Here is a 19,178-nt window from a genome sequence, read left to right as displayed (position 1 = left end):
AATTCAGACGCTGGATTGACCGAGAGAGTTGCAAAGGATTCTGAAACATTATCAATGGGTTCGGGTGTCGAGGATGGCGGTACTCCTACTTCTGTTTTTCTTCTGTGTTCTCTTCTCCTTTTGTTATTGAATGATAGCTGCTGTTTGGAGATGTAGATGTTATGTTGTTACCGCCAGACCTGAATTGACTTGCTGTGCTTGAGAGGATTGGCCTTCATTTGATGAATATCATTTTTTTTCCTTTTTTTTTATTCACTGGGAGTGGGGGTTGGGGAACGAATTGGTGCAAGAAAAAGGAAAACAGAAGGCAACAAGAATTAATCGAGGCTCTGAGAGTGTGAACGTAGATAAATTGCACAAGAGAAGAGAGAGAAAAAGAATAAAGAACAGTTCAGAGAAAGTTTTTGTTTTTAAAATACTGGAACATCATGTGTAGCTAATATCCCACGCTCCCATTCAGATATAATCTAAATTTAAATAAAATTTTGGTGTGCTCGGTCCTGACATTCCTTCAGAAAAAAGAGTGAGCGGTCAGGGATATCCATCTAATCCTTATTGTCTAGTTGCTTTCGAGGAAGGGTATAAGCTTATGAAATACAGCTTGGTGAGAAGAGATATAAAAGCTGGAGACCCATCCAATGTGCATCAGTAGCCTCTGTAGAGGTCTAACTCCTATGATTTCCCATCAATATTGCCGATTTCATTCTTTGTACCATCTCTGCTCTCTATCCAACAGCCACTCCCTTCCTTGCCTTTTAAATCTAGCTGGTCAATGTTACCCTCAGTTTGTTATTACTGCTCACAGCAGGAATGTCCACTAAAAAAAAAAAAAAAAGAGCTTTATGCAACATTCTGGCACGCAGCTAACACCTACTGCCGAGAATTTTTGTAGACGGATGTGCTGGCCAAGTGCATAATATACTGTCCTATACTCAAGTCGTTGCGTGACCCGTACATTTCCAAACCTCACCAACTCTGTCAGGATTTCATCCCACGCGTACTTGACATCGTTCCCGCTCCACTGGCTTGACTTCTGTATGGGTTCGATCACTCTCTGAAATTGTCACTCCTGGTTTGAGCGATTATCTTTTCCAATATTCAGATTTTGAACTCGCTCAGGGTTGAGGATACAAAATAAATAATTGAATAGTTCTATCCTGGAGTTCCTCACCCAAAATACTAGACATGGATACCAGCAACAAACTAACGGGCGGATCAGAAGCTCAACTGTGTTCTTCCGCCGTGAATATCAGTCTGGCTTTGGCAAGACGGCCCTCGAGGCATTGGCCTATCACTACTTTAGTTTATGAGCGTATTGTTTCTTGTGTAGAATCCAGATGGCATTATCTGTTTGATCTGTACGGTTTTTAAAGTTAGTCCAGAAATTCAGGGGCAAAAGATTAGAGAGGATGGATACAGGAGACGAAAATAAACAGAACTTACAAATTTTTTGTGGGTGTGCCGGCACCCAAATACTTGTGTCTAGCGTCGTGCGCGCTTTGCAGCCGGAGCAGGCGACTCTTCCGTGGGCTTGTACTTTGCAGGCTCTCTTGTCTCTCAATTTGAGCAAGACCGATTCTTGCGATGTTTTCCGCCCCTACTGCGTCACGGTCGAAGAATACCTTACATGTCCGCAATATTTAGAGCGAGGGTACACCGTCTCTAAAAAGCTATCGCAGAGGGGTCGGGGACAGCGGGCGCTGGTGTAAAATTCGTGCGCTCCTACAGCGAAGTGTCCTCGTGCTTTGACCTAAGCGTTTCAAATGGCAGTCGTTTATTAGCAAGGGTTTATGGCTTTCCAGCTTTCTTTACTTTTTTAAAAAAAGCCATACCTGTGTGACAAGATGTCTCGTTATAGCAGTGTGCTTGCTGGGAACTCCTTTACTACTTTCAAAGGACCCTAGGCCGACGACAAGTACTCCTTTATCCCCAAGCATCTTCAACACTCGCTGTACCGCGTAGTCGAACGTAGCTCGTTGAGCCTTTCGTAGGTCCCATTTTTTTTTCAGGTGCCATCTGGACTCGTAGAACTCTTGAAGCACATCCAAATTCGTTGATCCTGTCTGTGTCTGAGACTCCTCGTTCATCCATTGAAAGTACTCATTATACGTATCCCTTCCAAACACAGGGATGGCGCTCTCAACCTCAATCATTCCTTTTTCACGCTTCCTTTTGTTCAACAGGTGATTGAAGCGGAGGACAGGGAGGTACAAGAACCTGCTTCTCACCTTTACCGTTTGCCGCAAGTTAGGGTTGTGAGGTCCAGCGAGGAAAACGTAAGGGCGTTAACAATACCAGGATCACATCCGACGATAGTTGTGGTGTTTGCGGATGGGCATCGCCCTGGTTTGTTGAATGTGAGCTCAACGTTTTCAAGCAGCTTGGAGCTCCTCTTCCAGTTTATGTTTGCGTAGTCTTCATCTGTTAGGTCTTCACCGGCCGCCTTTGAACACGTCGTGTTGAGAAATCCCTGAGAAAGCTCCAGTTCTTGGCTGGGGCTTCTTCATCTACGTCAGACTGCTGCTGTCTCTTCGTCTGGGTTGTGTCATAGGCAAGTAGATTCAGAACTAGACCGTTGGTAGAAATCGTTCCTTTGAGTTTGAACCGAGTTAGATCTTTGTCCTGTGACTGCAGGGATACTTTGTCTTGATATCCACGAACCATGCGATCACCTCCAATGTCACAAAAGAGAGCCTGTATCAAAACCCCTTTTGTTCCCTGTACACACTCATACATTGCAGTCTTGGAAGATTATTGAGAGGCAGAATACGCTCCAGCAGCTGCTTGGTATCTTCGTTCGCCCAGAGGATGTCAACTAGGGCGTGTTCAGACAGATACACATACCCGGGTGACCAGGGGGCGTAGGAAAGTCTGAGTATTTTTTCACTTTTTTGTTCTCCCGCAAAAAAAACTCAATGTCGCTCATATCTTCGTTTGTTTTCTCGACATCAAACTAAGAAAAAAAAAAAAAAAAAAAAAAAAGGTGTGAATAAAGAGCATTTGATTGCAGAATATGCATGAAAATACCCTACACAAGCTATACCATTGCGTTCCTGTAGTGCTGCCTTAATGATGTCTGTACTTGGCCCATTAGTAAGTCTGACGCTCTTGGAAATGTGATCTTTTTGGGATCAAAGCCTTGGACGTCCCCCAATGTGATGTCTATTCCTTTATTGGGGAAAGTTCAGTGGTGGCCTTGAAATGTTCATAAGCGAGGTGATGTGGGCGTTTCTACCGCCTTTCCTTGTTTTTTTGCCCTCGCGTAAGCTGAATTGGGGCCACCTTGACCACTCAAAAGAAGGGTGGCGAGACGGAAGGAATAATCATTGCTATCCAAGACCTCGTCCAGTGCCTTTTTCCTCGACTTTGCTGCCCCTGGTAACCGCATGATCCTCTCAATGTCCAAGGCAATCCGCCCAGTATGCATAGCGGCGTAGTCGGTTGAGGACAACAACTGCCCCTCGGATCTGGCTTGCAATACTATCCCTTTCATCTGCGTCCAGTCCGCCTTTCCTTGCCATGGAGGCCTTAAGGGACCCAATTGTTAAGGCCTTGATAGGGTGCTTACTGCTGTAGCTGTGATCAACCTTCGTAGCATCCTTCAAGTTCCTAATTGGTGCACCTTCTTTTTTAGCCCTGTGGGGCTTCTTGCCTTTGTGCTTCCGCTTTTGTTTTTTCTGTTGCTTCTTTTTTGCCTTTCTCCGACGTGGTGGATGCTTAAGGCCCGGCCTATCGTGCTGACGGCAGTTACTGATATCAACTGTGCGCCCATTCAATATGCTCGCCTTGTCAGAAAAGATGGGCCGGAACTGGTTCCTATGTGACCCTTCCGCTATATAGAATGATGGTACGCCTCTACATTATTCAAGAAAGGGACTAACGATTAGTATTGGGGACGTTGGTTTCAAGGCCAAAAACTATAGCTTGAGCTTTCTTACGTTCTGCGGCGCTGCGCTCGCCTTTGCTGAGCCATTCTATGGCGAAGATCCTTTCCATTGAGTAGACGCTGCTTGAAGTTATCGAACTCATTGTTCGATGGTAACGCTTGGGCCGACGTTTGATGGCCGGAAGTAAAAATGCGGAGAGCTACACTGAAACGGCCTTCCTCAGAGGCTACGTTCCTTCCCAACACCTTCTAGCTTCCCTTAGGTAGCCCGAAGCATTTTATTAGTAGTTCTCGTTCCACGCAACCTTTCGAATTAATCGAAGATTATAATCGGGCCTAACGTCTCGAGGTTCCTTGAGTAGTCATTGCCTGCGATGGCACAGAATAACACCAGATGCGCGTGTGATGGCAGTCTTAGTGCTTGGATAACGTTGTCTACGTCGTAAACCCAAACTTCCGTCTACGGTGCGGAAGGGGTCGCACTAGGAAGCAGACTCGTTCGTACGCAAAAAAATCAGAGTCTTGGGATATCACGATCCTATCATTCTCCTCATCATGGCACCCTATGCATGGGTCCGCTTCATATGCACACAGACAACATCGAAGACAGAACTAAGGCCTGTTGCCAGCTGATCCTTGTCCTGGACGCTCAGGGTGTGGACTTCTCGAAGACCCTTCTGGATGCGCCTCATGACTTGAGGACGAGTCCATACCCCACTCCGAGAATTTCTCTCGAAGGTGCTCATATTGTTCTCCAAAGCGTCCATACAATTTTTTTTTTTTTTTTTTTTTTTTTTTTCAGTTTCTTTTGTTTGCACTGGCCCTTGCTTTGTGCTTTGTGAGGAATTTAATGAGTAAAAGAAGATTTATAATTTTGAACAGGGGTAATAAATGCATTGACAGATATGACTTGATGATTATATCCTTGTCAAAGGTAACAAACTAAAGAAAAAAAAAGTCTTTTTTATCAGAGAATGGGTTCAGATGTCGTTCTTTGCTCCAACAGCCCCAGTACTATTGCGTTAAAGCAGAGATATTCGTTGGCTCTCAGGTTCCGGCATCAATGGCGGAGATAGGTGATGTGCTTATTGCTTGGAGTAAAAGCTAGCTAAGCACCCTTTCTTACTGGACGGTGCCTTGTTAATGGTGATATTGCGCAGCGCCTTGTGGATGGATGGAGAGCAGAAGCGAGAGTGGTGGTTTTTGGCGGTCGTTTGGTGTGTGTATGTGCGAACTTGATAGTTGATACCAATCGCCAAAATATATGCATTTAGAATTACAGAAGCGAGATTAATACCGACGCGTTTCATCCTTTCCTAGGGATTGTTATAACCATGGCATGATTGTGGAGTGGCCACCAAAATAAAGTTTGTTTATTTCTTCTGGAGGCACCAATGGAAAAAGCTTGTGTTTTGTGTTTTGGAATTGCAGAAAATAAATAAGACGCCGCGATGTAAAATGTGTCTACACATGTACAGAAACCAAGGAGATGCTTCAGCTGCTTATTCGTGCACACAGTGATTGACGAACAAAAAAGGAAAAAAAAAAGCCCGCGATGAAAGAAGGCATGTGCAGACAACAAATAAACACAGCAACTGTTTGCTCACATACATTTTTTTCACCGTTGTGTCTGTATGTCTTTTAAGCTTTCTGTCTGGCCGTTTAACACAAGGAATCCTCAGAAAAAGAAATACCTCGCATGATTAGTGCCAGGTCTGAAAACACCAATAATGCAATGCTGTACGTGGAAGATAGGGTCTAGAAACTATACCATTGTTATGCGGACTCACCGAAATCAACTTTTGATCACAACTACTACTCATGCTCTCTTGCCAAGGACTTTAACAGGTATACCAACCCCTTCTTCCTTGCTCTCATAAACCGCTCACATCCTTTCGATGCATCCTTTCGCCGTTTATGTCCACTACATCTGAACCACACAGTTCAGCACTCACTCCAACAGAGATATTTGTATCATCTTGGGTTGATATGTTGCTGTGGTTCCCTCTGGTTTCAACAAGCCCAACAAACTCTATTAGCAGTGTTTACCAACCCAGGGAACACAGAAGACGAAGAAGCAAATGATGTGACAATCAAGTCTTGCCGAGCAAGCTCTATGGTGCGGTAGAATGAATCAACTCAGATTGCCCTCCTTTCAAGTCGATACTATGGCAAATATTATCACTTCTATTACACCAGTCAATAAATAAACAACACAATGGCCCCCAAGAGGATGCTAGTGTCATGCGAAAGCCTTCAAGAGTTTTTTATTGGCACAGATAAAGAAGCCAGGATAGCTCCATGACAGTTTAGTTTTCGGTCATTTATTTCGACATCGAAATAAATTTTCAAGGCAATGCCCATGAATTGCTGGATTTTAAGCCCATTTATAATGGCAAATTTGCCAGGTTGACGGTTTAAGGGATAGTTGATTGGTGGCAAATAACTATCACGTGGAATTGTTGTCTTAAATGTAGAAAAGCTTTTTTTTTTTTTTTTTTTCTTTTTCAGTAGCCATTTATTTTCATTAAAGCCATTGCCACAAATCATGACAACAGAGCAACAGCTAATACAACCCATGTCAAAGCTGTCAGTCGAAGATGCCGAGAGTTTAGAGGAACTGATTGAATGCGCTCGTTACGGCGAACTGGAAGAGATTCAGGGCATGGTCAAGTCATTAGGACCAGAGAAGGCCAAGACCGTTTTGTCTCAACAAAGCGAATATGGAAAGACCCCCCTCCACATGGCAGCTGCTAATGGACATATTGGTAAGCGAGGAAGCACTGGAAATATAATAGCAGGATGAATTTTATCTTCCTGCTTGAAGACTCGAGGAGAAAACAACCACCATAAAAGAGGTTATGATCAGTGACCATGTCAAATAAATACCAAAAAAGGACGTGACTTGAAATTGCGGACATCAAGGAAACGGAGGAGGGACCCATTATTCTTCATTTGTGAACAAAGAGGGCTTACAGTAGTATTCGATTTCATGTAATGAGTAGATATAGTCGAGTATCTCATATCTATTATATCGCCGGAGGCTATCAATATTCAGAATGAACAAGGAAACACTGCTTTACACTGGGCTGCCACTAATGGTCATGTCAAGGTTGTCGAGGCTTTAGTCAGCAAAGGAAAGGCTGACTACAAGGTATTGGTGTTACCGATTTCTAATATAGCTTTGCAGATATCCTATGGATCGCCGTCCACACATATATTAATGCACATTCATTTGCTTTTTTTTTTTTTTTTTTTTTTTTTAACTTACTCTTTACTTTCTATTCCCTGATATTTCTCTTTTTTTTTTTTGTTTAATAGCTAAAGAATGCAGCTGGACACACCGCTATGGTGGAGGCAGAGATCCAAGAACGTGAGAAGGTTGTGGCCTGGATGTTGATCAACACAGAGCCCGACGAGGAACTTCAAGAAGAGGACGATAATGACGATAACGAGGAGGAATCGGACGATGACGGCGAGGACCAAGGATCAACATCAAAGGCATAGAGAACGACATAAGAAAAGCAGTCATTTTCAACCTTTCTTCCGCTCCTTCCATACACACACCATGCATTCTTTTTCTTGATTCATTCATTCTTACATGAACATCATATAAACCATGTTTAAACTTAACTTGAATAAACCTTCACATATTATGCTTACCTGGTAAAGAATGATGAAATGTCATTTTAAAACTTGATTTAGCCTTGATTTGAAATTTTCGAGATGCCTGTTCTTCACTGAGCCTGCCATATAACTTTGCACCTTTTTTTATTATTATTATATTTTTTTTTTTATTGAATATATTGGTAATTAGGGCTGGTTTAACAGTCAGTAAGTAAAAGGGTTCATCCTTAATCTTTATGTACATCTCCAGCACATGTTTATACAGTATTTAACCACTAATGCATAAAAAAAGCTGGCTTCAGTTTCTATGCCTTAACGAAGAACGACATTTACCTTCGCCGTCGGGAACAAGCGTGCCTTCAAGTACTATCCCAACCAAACCACAGAAATATCCTGTAAGGAAGTTCTTACAAGAAAGAATGAGACATGTGGCGAATTTGTAAAAGAAATTATACAGTCATTGATTTTTTTTTCTTTTTTTTATAGGGGAGGAAAGAGTCGCAATGGATGAAGCAAATGCAGCAAAGAAGGGATACAAAGTCAACTATAAGGAGATCTACAAGGCGTCTGAAGAAGCTGCGGCAGAGTCTGAGGCAGGAAAATGAATAGAACTGATCATCATCGGTCATCAAAAATTAACAATAAATAAACATATAATAATAATATTTGAAAAAAAAAAAATTTCTTTAGTCTACTGCTCGCGTTGGAGGCTGTATGCATTCTGAGCCGCCTGGGCCGCCATCTGAGCACGTTTGAATTTGATGCAGTCCTCCAGATGTTCGCCTCTTACTTTGTAATGTACCCGCCGCTTTCTTTTTCTTTACAGTTTTGTTGACCTAAGGGCATTGTAAATGTTAAATAGCAAAATGAAATGGCAAGGTTAGGATAAACCCCAAGCGACCGATGTAGCGATAGGGATACCGTGAAAAAATCCATTATTTCAAACTTCTTACCGTGCATCCTCCAGCGCTGTTAGAACATTTGTAATAAATACTTTTACACCCAGTCTTTCTTCTGAGTGTGTTTCCATTGTTCTTCCACAGATATTGATCTATATGAGGATCAGGTGACTCGACAATCTTGTTAACAGGCTGCATTTCTCGACGTTTACGTTTTCTCTTTTGATCTGCTGCTGATACCGCGGCTGACGTAGTTGAGCCACTTAATCCTGCTGCGCTAGTTGGCACATTTCGTACAGTGGTACCATGCCCTAGCCCGGAAATACCCATAGAAACTACGGAGCCTGTCCCATGAAGGGATGAAAGGATCGATGAAGAAGTGCCTGGCTGGTTATGCTGACTGCCTTGTTGCGGTGGCTGAGATGTATATGGCCCATTTCCAGAGACAGTAGCCATGTCCGAAAAGTCCAAGGTGAGTGACGTCTCCCATTGCCACCCATCATGTTGTGCATACTAAAGATGACCCTGGTCGACTATCCATCCATACCACCCAAAACTGGATGGTCGTTATAACCATCATCCGATTCGTCATCTTTTTTTTTTTTTTTTTTTTTTTTTGTATGATTGTTGGTAATCAATAGGAGGGAAAAAAAAAAAAAAAAAAGAACAGTCAGTAGGCGGCCAGTATATATATGAATATGGGCAATTGCTCACTACTTGTAAAGTCAATATCAATAAAACATCTTCACATACCACTGTCATCTAGTGTTCTGAACGAAGAAGCACTGTCATTCCTTGGTCGACTTGCGGCTAGGCGAGGTTCGGTCACTGTTGCGTGTGGATTCTGAGCAAAGTGTGAGAGGTGTGAGAGCGAACTTGTTCTACGAATAACGTTTTGAGGTTGAAACTGAGACATAGTATGATATGGAAAAGGTTGTGGGTATTGGCCAAAGTGTGGTGGCAGCTGCTGGTGGGCTACCTGCTGCATCTGGTTCGATTGCTGACTCTGGTGCTGCTGAAAATGCTGTTGCTGGAATGGTTGCTGCAATGTGAATGGTGCCAACTGATTCAGTGAGGGGTGCGATGGTATTTGGTGAGGGTGATGCTGTTGCTGTTGCTGAAGAGCTGTGTTGGGTCCGGTCAAGCCCATCATTGATAGCGTACCAAACTGATCAGCGGAAGCGGTTATAGTCGATCCTGTGCTGGAGAGTGATGGTACCGAGGACATGGATTGTGAGCGCAGATGACCATGGTGTACATCTCTGGCAAAAGTAACAGATCTCTTACGGGCAAGAGCCAGATCTGCTCCTTGAGCGAAGCCATTGCTCCCTCCACTCCCATTTCCTGAGTTTGCTGCTCCAGAATGCGAATCAAACGCATTATCCATAAAACGTTTTCCAGAAACTGCCAGGCCTAAGGCGCTAGAAGTTGTAGTTGTAGTAGTAGGGATGGTAGCAGTGCTCGTGGTTATAGTGCTTGTAGCTACAGTACTTGTTGTAGGGCTGGTCCCCATGTTACCAGTAGGGATGGTTGATGTGGGTGTCCCTGCAGTTGGGCCTGGAACAACTTGACCAAGCAATCCTTCATAGCCTGTGATGAGATTTCGATTCTCGCCTCTCATGATCAGATCCATCATCTTGAATCGAGCCTCCTCAGCCCAGCGCCGGTCTTCCTCTGTTTTAGAGGCAATAATAAGCTTAAGCAACTCGGGCTGATTCGCATAGGTTGCTAGAATTGAATCTAGATCCGCAGTGTGTGGTGGTGGAGTTGAAGGGAGCAATGTAGCAGTGGTAGGGGTAGAAGGGACTTGAGAGGATTGCGGTGATGGCAACATATTGCCATAGCTTGTGAGTATAGCAGTGTTGATGGTTGGATGTCCATGGCTTGCAAGCGTGGGACCTGAAGCGTTGCTGAGTGTGTTGTTACTAACACTGACTGGCGATGCTGCCAGGGACCCAGAAACGGAGACACCTGCAGAAGAAGTTTGCAATGAGGGATGCAATGACAGCGGGGTCGGAGGGGCAGAAAGATCCTGTGTCAAGTCTTGCTGCTGTTGTTGCTGCTGCTGTTGTTGTTGCGATTGTTGCGACTGCTGAGGTTGTTGAGGTTGCTGCTGCTGTTGCTGTTGTTGTTGAGTGGTCACTGGACCAAGTGGATGCTGTTGCTGTTGCTGTTGCTGTTTCTGCTGTGGTTGTTGTGGTTGTTGCGACTGTTGAGGTTGATTCTGGTGCTGTAATCCTGGCGAGGTCACCTGCGAGGTTGACGGATACGGAAGAAACGCATAGGAAGAGGCGGAATTCATCTTTTCTTTTGCTCTTTCGCCGGATGAATATACTCTTTTTCTTTTTTCTTTTTTTCTTTTTTCTTTTTTTTATTTTTTTTCGTCGCGTCCTTGAATCGTACTGTTAGAGAAGTTGATAGGACACCTCTTGTCTCTCTTTTTTTTATATCTGTTTTTTTTTTATTGTGCTGTACTGCTCTCGTTTCCGGTGCGTGCTCAGTTAACAAGAGCTGGCTGACAAAACTGACCTCACAAACTGCAAGTGAGCAAGAACAAGAAAAAAAATAAAGTAATCTATGCAAATCACCCTGCACTGACGGAAGTGAGCTGAGAAGGGAAAAAAATAAGAAAAAAAATAAAGAAAAAAATAAAAAAAAAGGCAGGAACAAGGAGATGTAGGGATAAAAAGGAAAAGGGGAAGGAAGTGAAGGGGAGAGAGAATGATTAAATACGCCCAGGAAGTGGGCAAGGAAGGAGCAAGAAAAGTACAAGGATGGTGTTAGTAAATGCTTGGGATAAGGAAGGAGGGATGGAAGTGAGGGGAGTAAAAAGCAAAGGGGAAGGAGAGAGGAAGAGAAAGAAAGAAAAAAAGAAAGAAAGAAAGAAAGCAGAAGAAAAGAGCAGAGAAAAGACAGGATGGAGAGAGATACTTTGGTAGATTGTATGTAAACCAGAAGGTATTGAATGGTGTCGAATCCAAATCCAATGGTGTATACTGGATGGGTATAGTTTGAATGGGGGGAAGGGGTAAGTAGTAGGTGCATGCACAGGCACAAGGTGCTTTGTGCTCTTCTTGGGTTTAGGTTGGGTAGTGTTAGGGTGCAAGTAGCCACTAGTCGAAACAGGTCAGCAGTTGCTCCTTAAAAAAAAAATCTTTTATATTTTGGTAAAAATTAAGATCAGGAAACAACAGAGCAATGGTTAGGAATGACTTTTCAAACAACAGTTGAGACTGAGAAACAAAAAGAAAAACCAATGGCTTCTCTCTTACTCTGACAAAGAAAAGAAAAAAAGACAAAAAAAAAAAGGCGTTGCATGATTCGACATGGTTGCATGGTTTGCATGGTTTGTCAATGAGGTTGGTCGCATGGTGTGCTTCCCTCACTACACGTTTTTGTGGACATTCAATGGTTGCGATATACACCATGCAAATCAAATCGCCAACAAGAATGTGTATATTTTTATTGTTAATACCTAATTACTAATTATTAATTACGAACCACTAACTACTAACTACTAACTACTAACTAATTATTAATTATAAGCTATTACTTCTATTACTTTCACTACTGAGCATCGTCTTCATTATTGCCACCTATTTACAATAGCCATTCTCCTTTTCCTCATTTACATCTTCATTTTCAATCCCTCAATGATCATGAGAAGGAGTTTGATCAGAGTAAGGTATGCAGTCAGTGAGCGGTGCAAAAAATCCTCCCCTTTTTGGTTTTGTTTTGTTTTCTTTTTTTTTTTTTTTTTTTTTTTGCACAACCCTGAACTCCGTCTTTTGGGCGTTGGATCAATAACAAATGAGAGGAACAAAGAGGCGAGGCATTATGATCGATACTCAAAAAAAAAAAAAAAAAAAAAAAAATGTAGGATGACATGGATGGTGATGATGGCTGCATTAGCATTATCATTGATGCTCCACTTTAATAGTCAATTTCTTAAGTCCTTTCCATTTCATTTATTCGTCTTCGCCTCTTTTCTCTGTCTAGATTTGATATGCCGTTTGTGTTCACAAAGATGGATGTTCTTTCCCTCGTTTTTTTTTTTCTTGTGAATGTTGTGCACTTTTACATGGACGACAAACACAAAATACACAGACCATCCGAACGTGGGGCTTTTGACATGCATATTTTGAATTTTGAATTGGTGTATCCAATATTCACTGATAAGCATTTGCCTCTTAGTAACGGCCCTTGTGGAAATTCGTTTATGTGAATATGAATATGCACACATGTGTAAATTGAGCTGTGATATTTCTTTCCAATAGACGATTCTGGCCCAGCTATCTCTGTCTCTTGCTTTCTTTCCTTTCTTTACCAAGGCATATGTGGGGAAGGGTAGTGGTACTCGGAGCAGAAACGTATCCGTTTTTACCTTCTTCTGAGATGCTCATCTATGACATAAAAGAAGCGATAGATGCACCATTATTCTCATCTCGCCCCGCCACACTCTCTGAAGGCGCAAATCTACATTAATGGTGAGCAAATTCTGGTTGGCATTCTCATGACATGCCTTTCTTGTTTTTTCTTGCATATCACAGCGTTTGTCAAAAATCTTTTCGTACAGATCCCTTTAGTCGCCACATCAGAAAACAAAGAACGCGTCTGATCTCCTCTGATCAGCTTTACACACCAAAGTTCTGGAAAAACGTGTGGCACCATCACTTATTAGATCTAGACTCCTATCGATTGTAGCTCAAGACTATCCCTGTTCTTGGTCTTCTCCTCTAGGTCATCCTCCAGAGCTACCCCTTCATGTTTTCTCAACCAACGCAAAGTAATGTTTTTGCAGAAGAACATGTACATGACCCATCTGTTTTTTTCCATTTACACGATTTGATAAATTATGCAAGAGGACGACGAAGCCAAGCAAAGTAGGGCTTACAGACACCCAAGTTGATCTGTCATAAGCATACACATGCACGCACAGCCTCTCTCAAGTATGCATTAAATTTTGAGTCAGCATTTGGAATGTCAGGACTATTACGTGTTCTCTGTTATTTGTTTGTTTGTTTGTTCAATGAATTAACAATGCCTTGATCTTTACTCAGTAACAGCTGTTTCTTTACAAGTACAATTTGATGAGCTCATCTGAAACGCCAGAAGGTGTGAGGACGCCCAGATCCGTGAAAAGCAATGTGATATAGCTAGGAGGTGTGTAATCTACTAACGGGTTCGAGCCCTGTGAAGCTCTGTCTTCAGATGTCTTCATATGCAACGCTGTCTGTGATGGCGCTGAACCTGTGGAAGATGTTGATACCGCGGGGATGGTGCCATCCTCCTTTGTCAGAGAACTTTGGTCGACATTTAATTCTTGGAATGATAGCGTGTCCGCGTTATAAGTGGGGAGATCATATTGATTCAAAGGGAATAGACGCACAAACTTGTAGCTAGAAAAACGAAAGGGAAACCAATAGATAAAATTAATTCAAGAGTCACAATGTACTTTGCGAAACTGTAAGATAAAATAGTAAAATGCCTTTGATTGTACATGGCAGCCATATGAATACCTTTCTGCAACGGCATAAAAAGGTTTATTGGCAGCTTTGGCCACAATTGCCATTTGGTATGATCCAATCTGATTGATTAAACCTCCATTTTCCACAACCCCTCAGCACCGACAAGAACCATGTCAACCTTGTCAATCACATATCCGACAGCAGCATCCAAGATGATAGTTGTAGGGATTCCTGCAGCACGAAGGACTTTAGCAGATCGGATACTACAGGGAAAGCCGTTGTACAAACGCACATACAATAAATGAGTCATAGTATAAGAAAAAGCAGCGCCACCACAACAATCCACGCCTTTTTTTTTTTTTTTTTTTTTTTTTTTTTTAGCCTACCCTCCTTGTGTCTGACTTGACTCTGTGACAAACACCTTAAATCGTTTGTGGTTCTCTGCAGCCTTCTGCAATAACAGGGAAACCACGCGCGAATGGGCATGGATCAAGACCACGCTTCCATCCTTAATAAAAGGCACGCCTAAATCTGCAATCTTGTAACGACACGCATCAGCCTTCTCTACAAAGCTCTGACCACGTATAATGAGCGTCTTTTTCCAGATCTCAAAGTCTGCTACATCTTGTGAGTTTTCTGGTCACGAATCGTAAAAATAGATCGCAACCTGCCGAAAGCGATATCGAATTGCGGACAGATGACTTGAGCTGCTGGCTTGCATCCTTTATTGAAAGCATGAACTCAGACATGGTTGTGGCTGTTGGATAGGGAATAAGAGTTGGCGAAGATTTTCCCGAAAGCAACGTGAAGATAATGTAAATATATTAATGCTAACGAAAGTCATGCAAGACAAAACCAAGAGAGCTTGCCTTTCGAATGCTTGATGAGTTCAACTAAGGACTGAATAGCTGCCACTGGCATGGAAAGCTCCTAAAAACCATATGGGGGAACGCGAATCCATATCAGCAGGTATTGAAATGAAGTTATTCGTTGCCAAGTGTTCTGTGAAGGGAAAACAGACAAGTTAATAAAACCTTCCGTACAGGTGAGTTAAGCAATAAGCTCTTGTATGTTGTAACGACGTCGAAATTCTCCGCCATGGCTGATTAGGGAATGCTATTGTTGAATAGGATTGTAGCCAATGTATTTACAGCTCCTGTCTCTTATTGTCCTGTGCCGAATGTTGGCGATGTTGAAGAGCAATCGATGAAGGTCCAAGAAACCGTCAACAAACAGATTCATGTTACTCACAAAAAAGAAAGCAATAAACAAGTGGATTCCTGACCCTTAATGGCGCAATCTGGCCCTAATTTTTATTTTCTGCAGATAAAGCTCAAAAAGTTTTTTAATTGAAGATGTGGTTATTACAAGTAGAACCGAGAGTGTTGATGGATGCGACTCCCAGAAGCGAAGTTTTTCAAACCTTTCAAGTATTCAACTTGCTAGTCGAGTCTGCCGTCAGTATCATCAGCGATAGACTATCACAGTCCTTTTTTCTACTGCGTTATCCAACGTGATTTTAGTTTTTAGACGTTGTCAGTTTTCTTACAGATGAGACTGATTAGTCCACATAGTCTTTCCGTGATATCTCAAGCAAGACATCCAAAGTTTCGACCCAAAGTACCGCTTACTTTTGGATAGTAACAAATTTATACGGTTCCCTTTACTTCACATGCTGAATTAAAATATATAACTTTATTAATGTCTATTTAAATATGCCTAATGGAAAATATAATCAATCTAAAGTGTACAAGTTGTACATCAAAATGCTGTCTATTCAGTTAGTCTTATTAGAGCGATGGGCGTGTGGTGGTATCCTCTTTTACGATGGCGCGCGACAAAGACACTACTTGCTCCTGGCCGTCATCCTCGGTCGAACAAATCTCAAACCGTATCACATCATACTCATCCTGGATTTTATCTTGCTCCACCCAGCTCCAAACATAGACTCCTGGTTTGACCTTTAATTCTCGCTCGTACCCAACATAGAGCTCATAGATAGTTCCTCGTTTATAGAACATTGATCCTGCGGGTACTGCGATGTCTGACTCATTTGTTCCTGAATGTGATGGAATGACGTGTAGGTCGTTGGGCGTTTGAGAAATCCCTGCTCCATTAGCGTAGTATCCGGTGCGAAGTCCAAACGTCAAAACATCATGGATTAATGATACGTAACGAGAATTGGTGACATGGCCTAATTCGTCTTCATCCGACTTGCGAAGATGAATCTGTACACGAAAGGCATTCTTGGGGCGTGCAGAACCAGATGGCCGCCTTTCAGGAGCAGTCTCCCTCAGAAAGTGAATTACTTTTGGAGCAGCTAGGTCAAGATTATGAAAGACACCTTGTGTGGGTTTGAAGAAGCGGTGGCCTTTATCATCTTCCTGCCACTTGATAAAAACAAGAGCCCCTTCTGCGCTAGCAATCAGTCTCTCGGGCTCATCACCTTCCTTTAGCTCAGTATACAGTATGTCCTCATCCCTGTTATTGAAGTCACGACTGGCTTGCGACTGAGGCACAGTCAAGAAACGGTGCTGGAACTTGACACTGGTATTGCCCATATTGACGAACCTTGTCTCCACACGGAGCAACTGACCAAAATGAGGGCGCGTTCCGCGTCTGCTGCGAGCATCAGCGACGTGTCTGTAGTTTTCGGGATAATGCTGATCCATTTTAATGTTTGCATAGCGAACAACTCTGCTTTTATCTTTGAGATGTGGGAAAACTTTGAGGAGTTGCTTCAAGTGTGCATCGCGTGCGTCCATCGACAAGAAGAAAGAGAGATTCAATGTGTCTACATTCGGTTGTGCCTTCAATCCAGCGCAGCGAAATTGTTGGTTGTAATAAATGAGGTCGACTCTTCCAAAGCACCTGGAATGGTGTGATTTGATCTGTTGACATCATGTTGAGAATGTGCGATGCGTATGAAAAAGACTGGGAAGGAATGATTAGGAAGCGAAGAACAAATGTCAAGGCTGGATTATAAATGAATGATGAAGAAAAAAAAAAAAAAATGGAGAGAGAAGAGAGAAGAGAAGAGAAAAAGAGAAAAAGAATTACGGGGAAAGAGATCAAAAGAGAGAAGAGATCTGAAGAAAATATATATTCGATTATTATGATAGAGAAACTGATCACCCCAAGACAACCGGAAGACTTGCAACCGAAGGACACAAGTGTGCCGGTTTTTCCAGCTGGACTATTTTCCTATTGGATCTGCATACCGGCATTTTAATTTTCATCGTTTTTTTAATTTTTGGCCAATTGGTTTTTTCTCCGGAGGTTGCTGTCAATTCCACAGCAATCTTCAGCTCCCTTTGTCTCGCAATAATAAAGGTAGCGAGAAGTAAAAAAATAAAAAAAGCTGTAGAAGATTGATAACTAAGGGGCTGGAATAGTTAAGTGGCGTATGAAAAAGGTACTTTGCACTGGAGGGCCATAGTATACAAGCACAACAATCGGGTGCTATGATTCCTAAGCGAGGTTTATATTTCTATTTTTGACGAACTATTTTTGAAAGGTTTGTGGAAAAAGTTTTTTTTTTTTTTTTTTTTTTTTTTTTTCCTCAAGTATTCTCAACTACCTTTGAATGGTAGTCAAGTAGATAATGGCCGAAATTCAGATAGCCTACGCGATTGGGAATGGGTTGTTAAAGGAAAAGGTTTAATACTCTCGGCTTTCAATTGAGTCAGAGTAAGGATTGTTTAATAGTCAAGTGCAACCGGATCCTTATAGATGACCAGAGTTACATGGAGCATAGATACTGCGTCGGATAAAGAGTAAAAGTTGTCGTTTTGAGTCTTAATCATGTTCCTTAAAAGGATAAGAACGAGTATGTCGCTAAGGTCTTATGAAGGGAATGGTCTGAGTTTGCTCAGGAATTTGATGGCCAAGGTATCTAGACGAGTGGATGATACCTAGCAACACATCATAGATACTCGGTCACGTAAAAAAGTCTACTAGCGTGCATTAGATTTGCTTTGCTTTCTTCGTGCAAGACCTTTTAATCCGGATAGCTTTTGTATATATTGTGATACAGTGGCTCTGGTTCTTTATTCCACAGAGCTCAATAAGCTCTGGATGTCATGCCAGCAATTACACGACTCCTACGGGTCTCTCACTTCCTCCATCTGACAATGTTTCTGACTCAGTCATGCAATAGCGGATGAAGATGGCTTTCACTACTTCACTACATCTCTTGTCATCCCTTATTGTAATAACAAGCAGCACGTGTTTATTAACAGCCACACAAGATAATCTCCACTTCTATGGCCGTGTTTTCTATGGCCGTGTTATCTATGGACGTGCGTTCATCCCTTGTCTATCATGTAGCAGGGATATTGGAGGCATTGACTGGTAAGGGTGCAGCGAGGCCCCTAATAAAGTGAATGTCTGTTGCAAATACTAATCAAAACTAAATGCCACCATTTTTATAGTTCTTCAAAACAGGGCAAATAAAAAGAGCAAAGGGCTTCACAATAGGGCTATCTATTTGTTTCAGTCATTATGGGTCACGATATTTTCAACCTTAATGGTACTCTTTCCGCCTTACTTTGGTCTCTTGACTGTACCATCCATAGAAGATGAGATTGAGCATGCGTATTATGAAAGATCAAAAGCTACCAAAAACAATTTCTGGAACATGCATCAAAAGTAAACAAGCACGATTTTACCATCTAGGTTAATTCTTTTTAGAACAGACGTGATACAAAAACAAAACGCTTGGTGAGAGCAATTTGTTAATCATGGGTCATGTTTGCTCTTGATATATACATGTATACATACTGAGTTTTATTCAAGTCGGATCATTGAGACACCATGCACATAAATCATGTCTCAATGTTTGGGACACAAAGAGGTGGAGAAGGTAAAGTGAGATACATTTGAACAAAAGCTTGCTAGGTCTAAACAGAATTATAAAAAATACTCGTGGAGTATATTATGCACGACAGCGTGCTCGACACATTGACGTTTTTTCTTTGAGGAAAGTAATAGTACATGTATAATGCAGAAGGTAGCGGGTAAGAACTCTGGCGTATCACTGTTTTTTTTCTTTATTACTTCACTCATTATGAATTCATCTAGAGGCCACATGAAATTTCCTGCAACTGATTGAATAGGGCTTTATATTGATACATGTTATAGAGAGCTGTTCCATTATAGCTCAGTTGGGCGTGTTGAGATGAATGTAGTCGCAATGTTTGACGGAACATAACGAGAGCACAGGCACAGATGGAAACCTGTTAGAGTGACTACGTGCATTATTTTTTGCAACCAAGCAACGATGGTCGAAATGACGCG

At 42.1% G+C, this 19,178-nt stretch overlaps 9 protein-coding genes across 9 annotated transcripts; 2 read left to right on the top strand and 7 right to left on the bottom strand.

The window, feature by feature from the left end:
- Positions 1-1,456: 1,456 nt before the first annotated feature.
- Positions 1,457-2,952, bottom strand: BCR41DRAFT_356821 (hypothetical protein). Its single transcript, XM_022024725.1, has 7 exons — positions 2,854-2,952; positions 2,735-2,815; positions 2,519-2,708; positions 2,235-2,498; positions 1,833-2,169; positions 1,628-1,750; positions 1,457-1,554 (listed from the first exon to the last, which is right to left on the bottom strand). Exons 1-7 carry the CDS (start codon positions 2,924-2,926, stop codon positions 1,483-1,485), a joined length of 1,140 nt encoding a protein of 379 aa, XP_021879818.1. The 5' UTR covers positions 2,927-2,952; the 3' UTR covers positions 1,457-1,482.
- Positions 2,953-3,244: 292 nt separating this feature from the next.
- Positions 3,245-4,632, bottom strand: BCR41DRAFT_423433 (hypothetical protein; the record flags this gene model as incomplete). The annotated part of the gene is made up of 4 exons (XM_022030301.1): positions 3,245-3,855; positions 3,939-4,113; positions 4,278-4,368; positions 4,483-4,632. 4 exons carry the CDS (start codon positions 4,630-4,632, stop codon positions 3,396-3,398), a joined length of 876 nt encoding a protein of 291 aa, XP_021879817.1. The 3' UTR covers positions 3,245-3,395.
- A 1,769-nt stretch (positions 4,633-6,401) lies between these two features.
- Positions 6,402-7,484, top strand: BCR41DRAFT_108317 (ankyrin repeat-containing domain protein). Its single transcript, XM_022019363.1, has 3 exons — positions 6,402-6,654; positions 6,889-7,040; positions 7,208-7,484. The coding sequence occupies exons 1-3, from the start codon at positions 6,435-6,437 to the stop codon at positions 7,391-7,393; spliced, it is 558 nt and encodes a 185-aa protein (XP_021879816.1). The 5' UTR covers positions 6,402-6,434; the 3' UTR covers positions 7,394-7,484.
- A 21-nt stretch (positions 7,485-7,505) lies between these two features.
- BCR41DRAFT_397863 (hypothetical protein) lies at positions 7,506-8,118 on the top strand (the record flags this gene model as incomplete). The annotated part of the gene is made up of 4 exons (XM_022028916.1): positions 7,506-7,552; positions 7,704-7,724; positions 7,835-7,908; positions 8,000-8,118. 4 exons carry the CDS (start codon positions 7,506-7,508, stop codon positions 8,116-8,118), a joined length of 261 nt encoding a protein of 86 aa, XP_021879815.1.
- Positions 8,119-8,199: 81 nt separating this feature from the next.
- On the bottom strand, positions 8,200-8,868 carry BCR41DRAFT_397862 (hypothetical protein; the record flags this gene model as incomplete). The annotated part of the gene is made up of 2 exons (XM_022028915.1): positions 8,200-8,349; positions 8,467-8,868. 2 exons carry the CDS (start codon positions 8,866-8,868, stop codon positions 8,200-8,202), a joined length of 552 nt encoding a protein of 183 aa, XP_021879814.1.
- Positions 8,603-11,119, bottom strand: BCR41DRAFT_108242 (hypothetical protein). Its single transcript, XM_022019362.1, has 2 exons — positions 9,166-11,119; positions 8,603-9,004 (listed from the first exon to the last, which is right to left on the bottom strand). Exons 1-2 carry the CDS (start codon positions 10,712-10,714, stop codon positions 8,946-8,948), a joined length of 1,608 nt encoding a protein of 535 aa, XP_021879813.1. The 5' UTR covers positions 10,715-11,119; the 3' UTR covers positions 8,603-8,945.
- Positions 11,059-11,631, bottom strand: BCR41DRAFT_356812 (hypothetical protein; the record flags this gene model as incomplete). Its single annotated transcript, XM_022024724.1, has 1 exon — positions 11,059-11,631. A coding segment is annotated over exon 1 (320 nt), but the record flags the coding sequence as incomplete, so codon positions are not given.
- A 1,789-nt stretch (positions 11,632-13,420) lies between these two features.
- Positions 13,421-15,112, bottom strand: BCR41DRAFT_356808 (alpha subunit of the translation initiation factor eif2b). Its single transcript, XM_022024723.1, has 7 exons — positions 14,924-15,112; positions 14,750-14,810; positions 14,548-14,637; positions 14,267-14,516; positions 14,040-14,143; positions 13,932-14,013; positions 13,421-13,811 (listed from the first exon to the last, which is right to left on the bottom strand). The coding sequence occupies exons 1-7, from the start codon at positions 14,978-14,980 to the stop codon at positions 13,487-13,489; spliced, it is 969 nt and encodes a 322-aa protein (XP_021879811.1). The 5' UTR covers positions 14,981-15,112; the 3' UTR covers positions 13,421-13,486.
- A 442-nt stretch (positions 15,113-15,554) lies between these two features.
- On the bottom strand, positions 15,555-16,889 carry BCR41DRAFT_356807 (hypothetical protein). The gene is made up of 2 exons (XM_022024722.1): positions 16,780-16,889; positions 15,555-16,751 (listed from the first exon to the last, which is right to left on the bottom strand). Exons 1-2 carry the CDS (start codon positions 16,782-16,784, stop codon positions 15,671-15,673), a joined length of 1,086 nt encoding a protein of 361 aa, XP_021879810.1. The 5' UTR covers positions 16,785-16,889; the 3' UTR covers positions 15,555-15,670.
- Between the last annotated feature and the right edge of the window lie 2,289 nt (positions 16,890-19,178).

This window comes from Lobosporangium transversale (assembly GCF_002105155.1).
Source record: "Lobosporangium transversale strain NRRL 3116 chromosome Unknown BCR41scaffold_27, whole genome shotgun sequence".
NCBI classification, from domain to species: Eukaryota; Fungi; Mortierellomycota; class Mortierellomycetes; order Mortierellales; family Mortierellaceae; genus Lobosporangium; species Lobosporangium transversale.
Note: the sequence above shows the minus strand (reverse complement) of the source record. Positions and strands in the feature narration are given on the sequence as shown.

Excerpts from the sequence above, each read along its gene's own strand:
- BCR41DRAFT_108317 (XM_022019363.1), top strand. The coding sequence starts at position 6,435 with ATGACAACAGAGCAACAGCTAATACAACCCATGTCAAAGCTGTCAGTC. Across the intron at positions 6,655-6,888 it reads AGCTGCTAATGGACATATTG|TAGATATAGTCGAGTATCTC; the intron begins GTAAGCGAGGAA and ends TCATGTAATGAG. Across the intron at positions 7,041-7,207 it reads AAGGAAAGGCTGACTACAAG|CTAAAGAATGCAGCTGGACA; the intron begins GTATTGGTGTTA and ends TTTGTTTAATAG.
- BCR41DRAFT_356808 (XM_022024723.1), bottom strand. The coding sequence starts at position 14,980 with ATGGCGGAGAATTTCGACGTCGTTACAACATACAAGAGCTTATTGCTT. Across the intron at positions 14,517-14,547 it reads TTCGATATCGCTTTCGGCAG|AAAACTCACAAGATGTAGCA; the intron begins GTTGCGATCTAT and ends ATTCGTGACCAG. Across the intron at positions 14,014-14,039 it reads GGTTGACATGGTTCTTGTCG|GTTTAATCAATCAGATTGGA; the intron begins GTGCTGAGGGGT and ends TGGAAAATGGAG.
- BCR41DRAFT_356821 (XM_022024725.1), bottom strand. The coding sequence starts at position 2,926 with ATGAGCGACATTGAGTTTTTTTTGCGGGAGAACAAAAAAGTGAAAAAA. Across the intron at positions 2,816-2,853 it reads AGACTTTCCTACGCCCCCTG|TTGACATCCTCTGGGCGAAC; the intron begins GTCACCCGGGTA and ends AACACGCCCTAG. Across the intron at positions 2,170-2,234 it reads ACCCTAACTTGCGGCAAACG|GAAGCGTGAAAAAGGAATGA; the intron begins GTAAAGGTGAGA and ends GTTGAACAAAAG.
- BCR41DRAFT_108242 (XM_022019362.1), bottom strand. The coding sequence starts at position 10,714 with ATGAATTCCGCCTCTTCCTATGCGTTTCTTCCGTATCCGTCAACCTCG. Across the intron at positions 9,005-9,165 it reads CAGAACACTAGATGACAGTG|ATGACGAATCGGATGATGGT; the intron begins GTATGTGAAGAT and ends AAAAAAAAAAAG.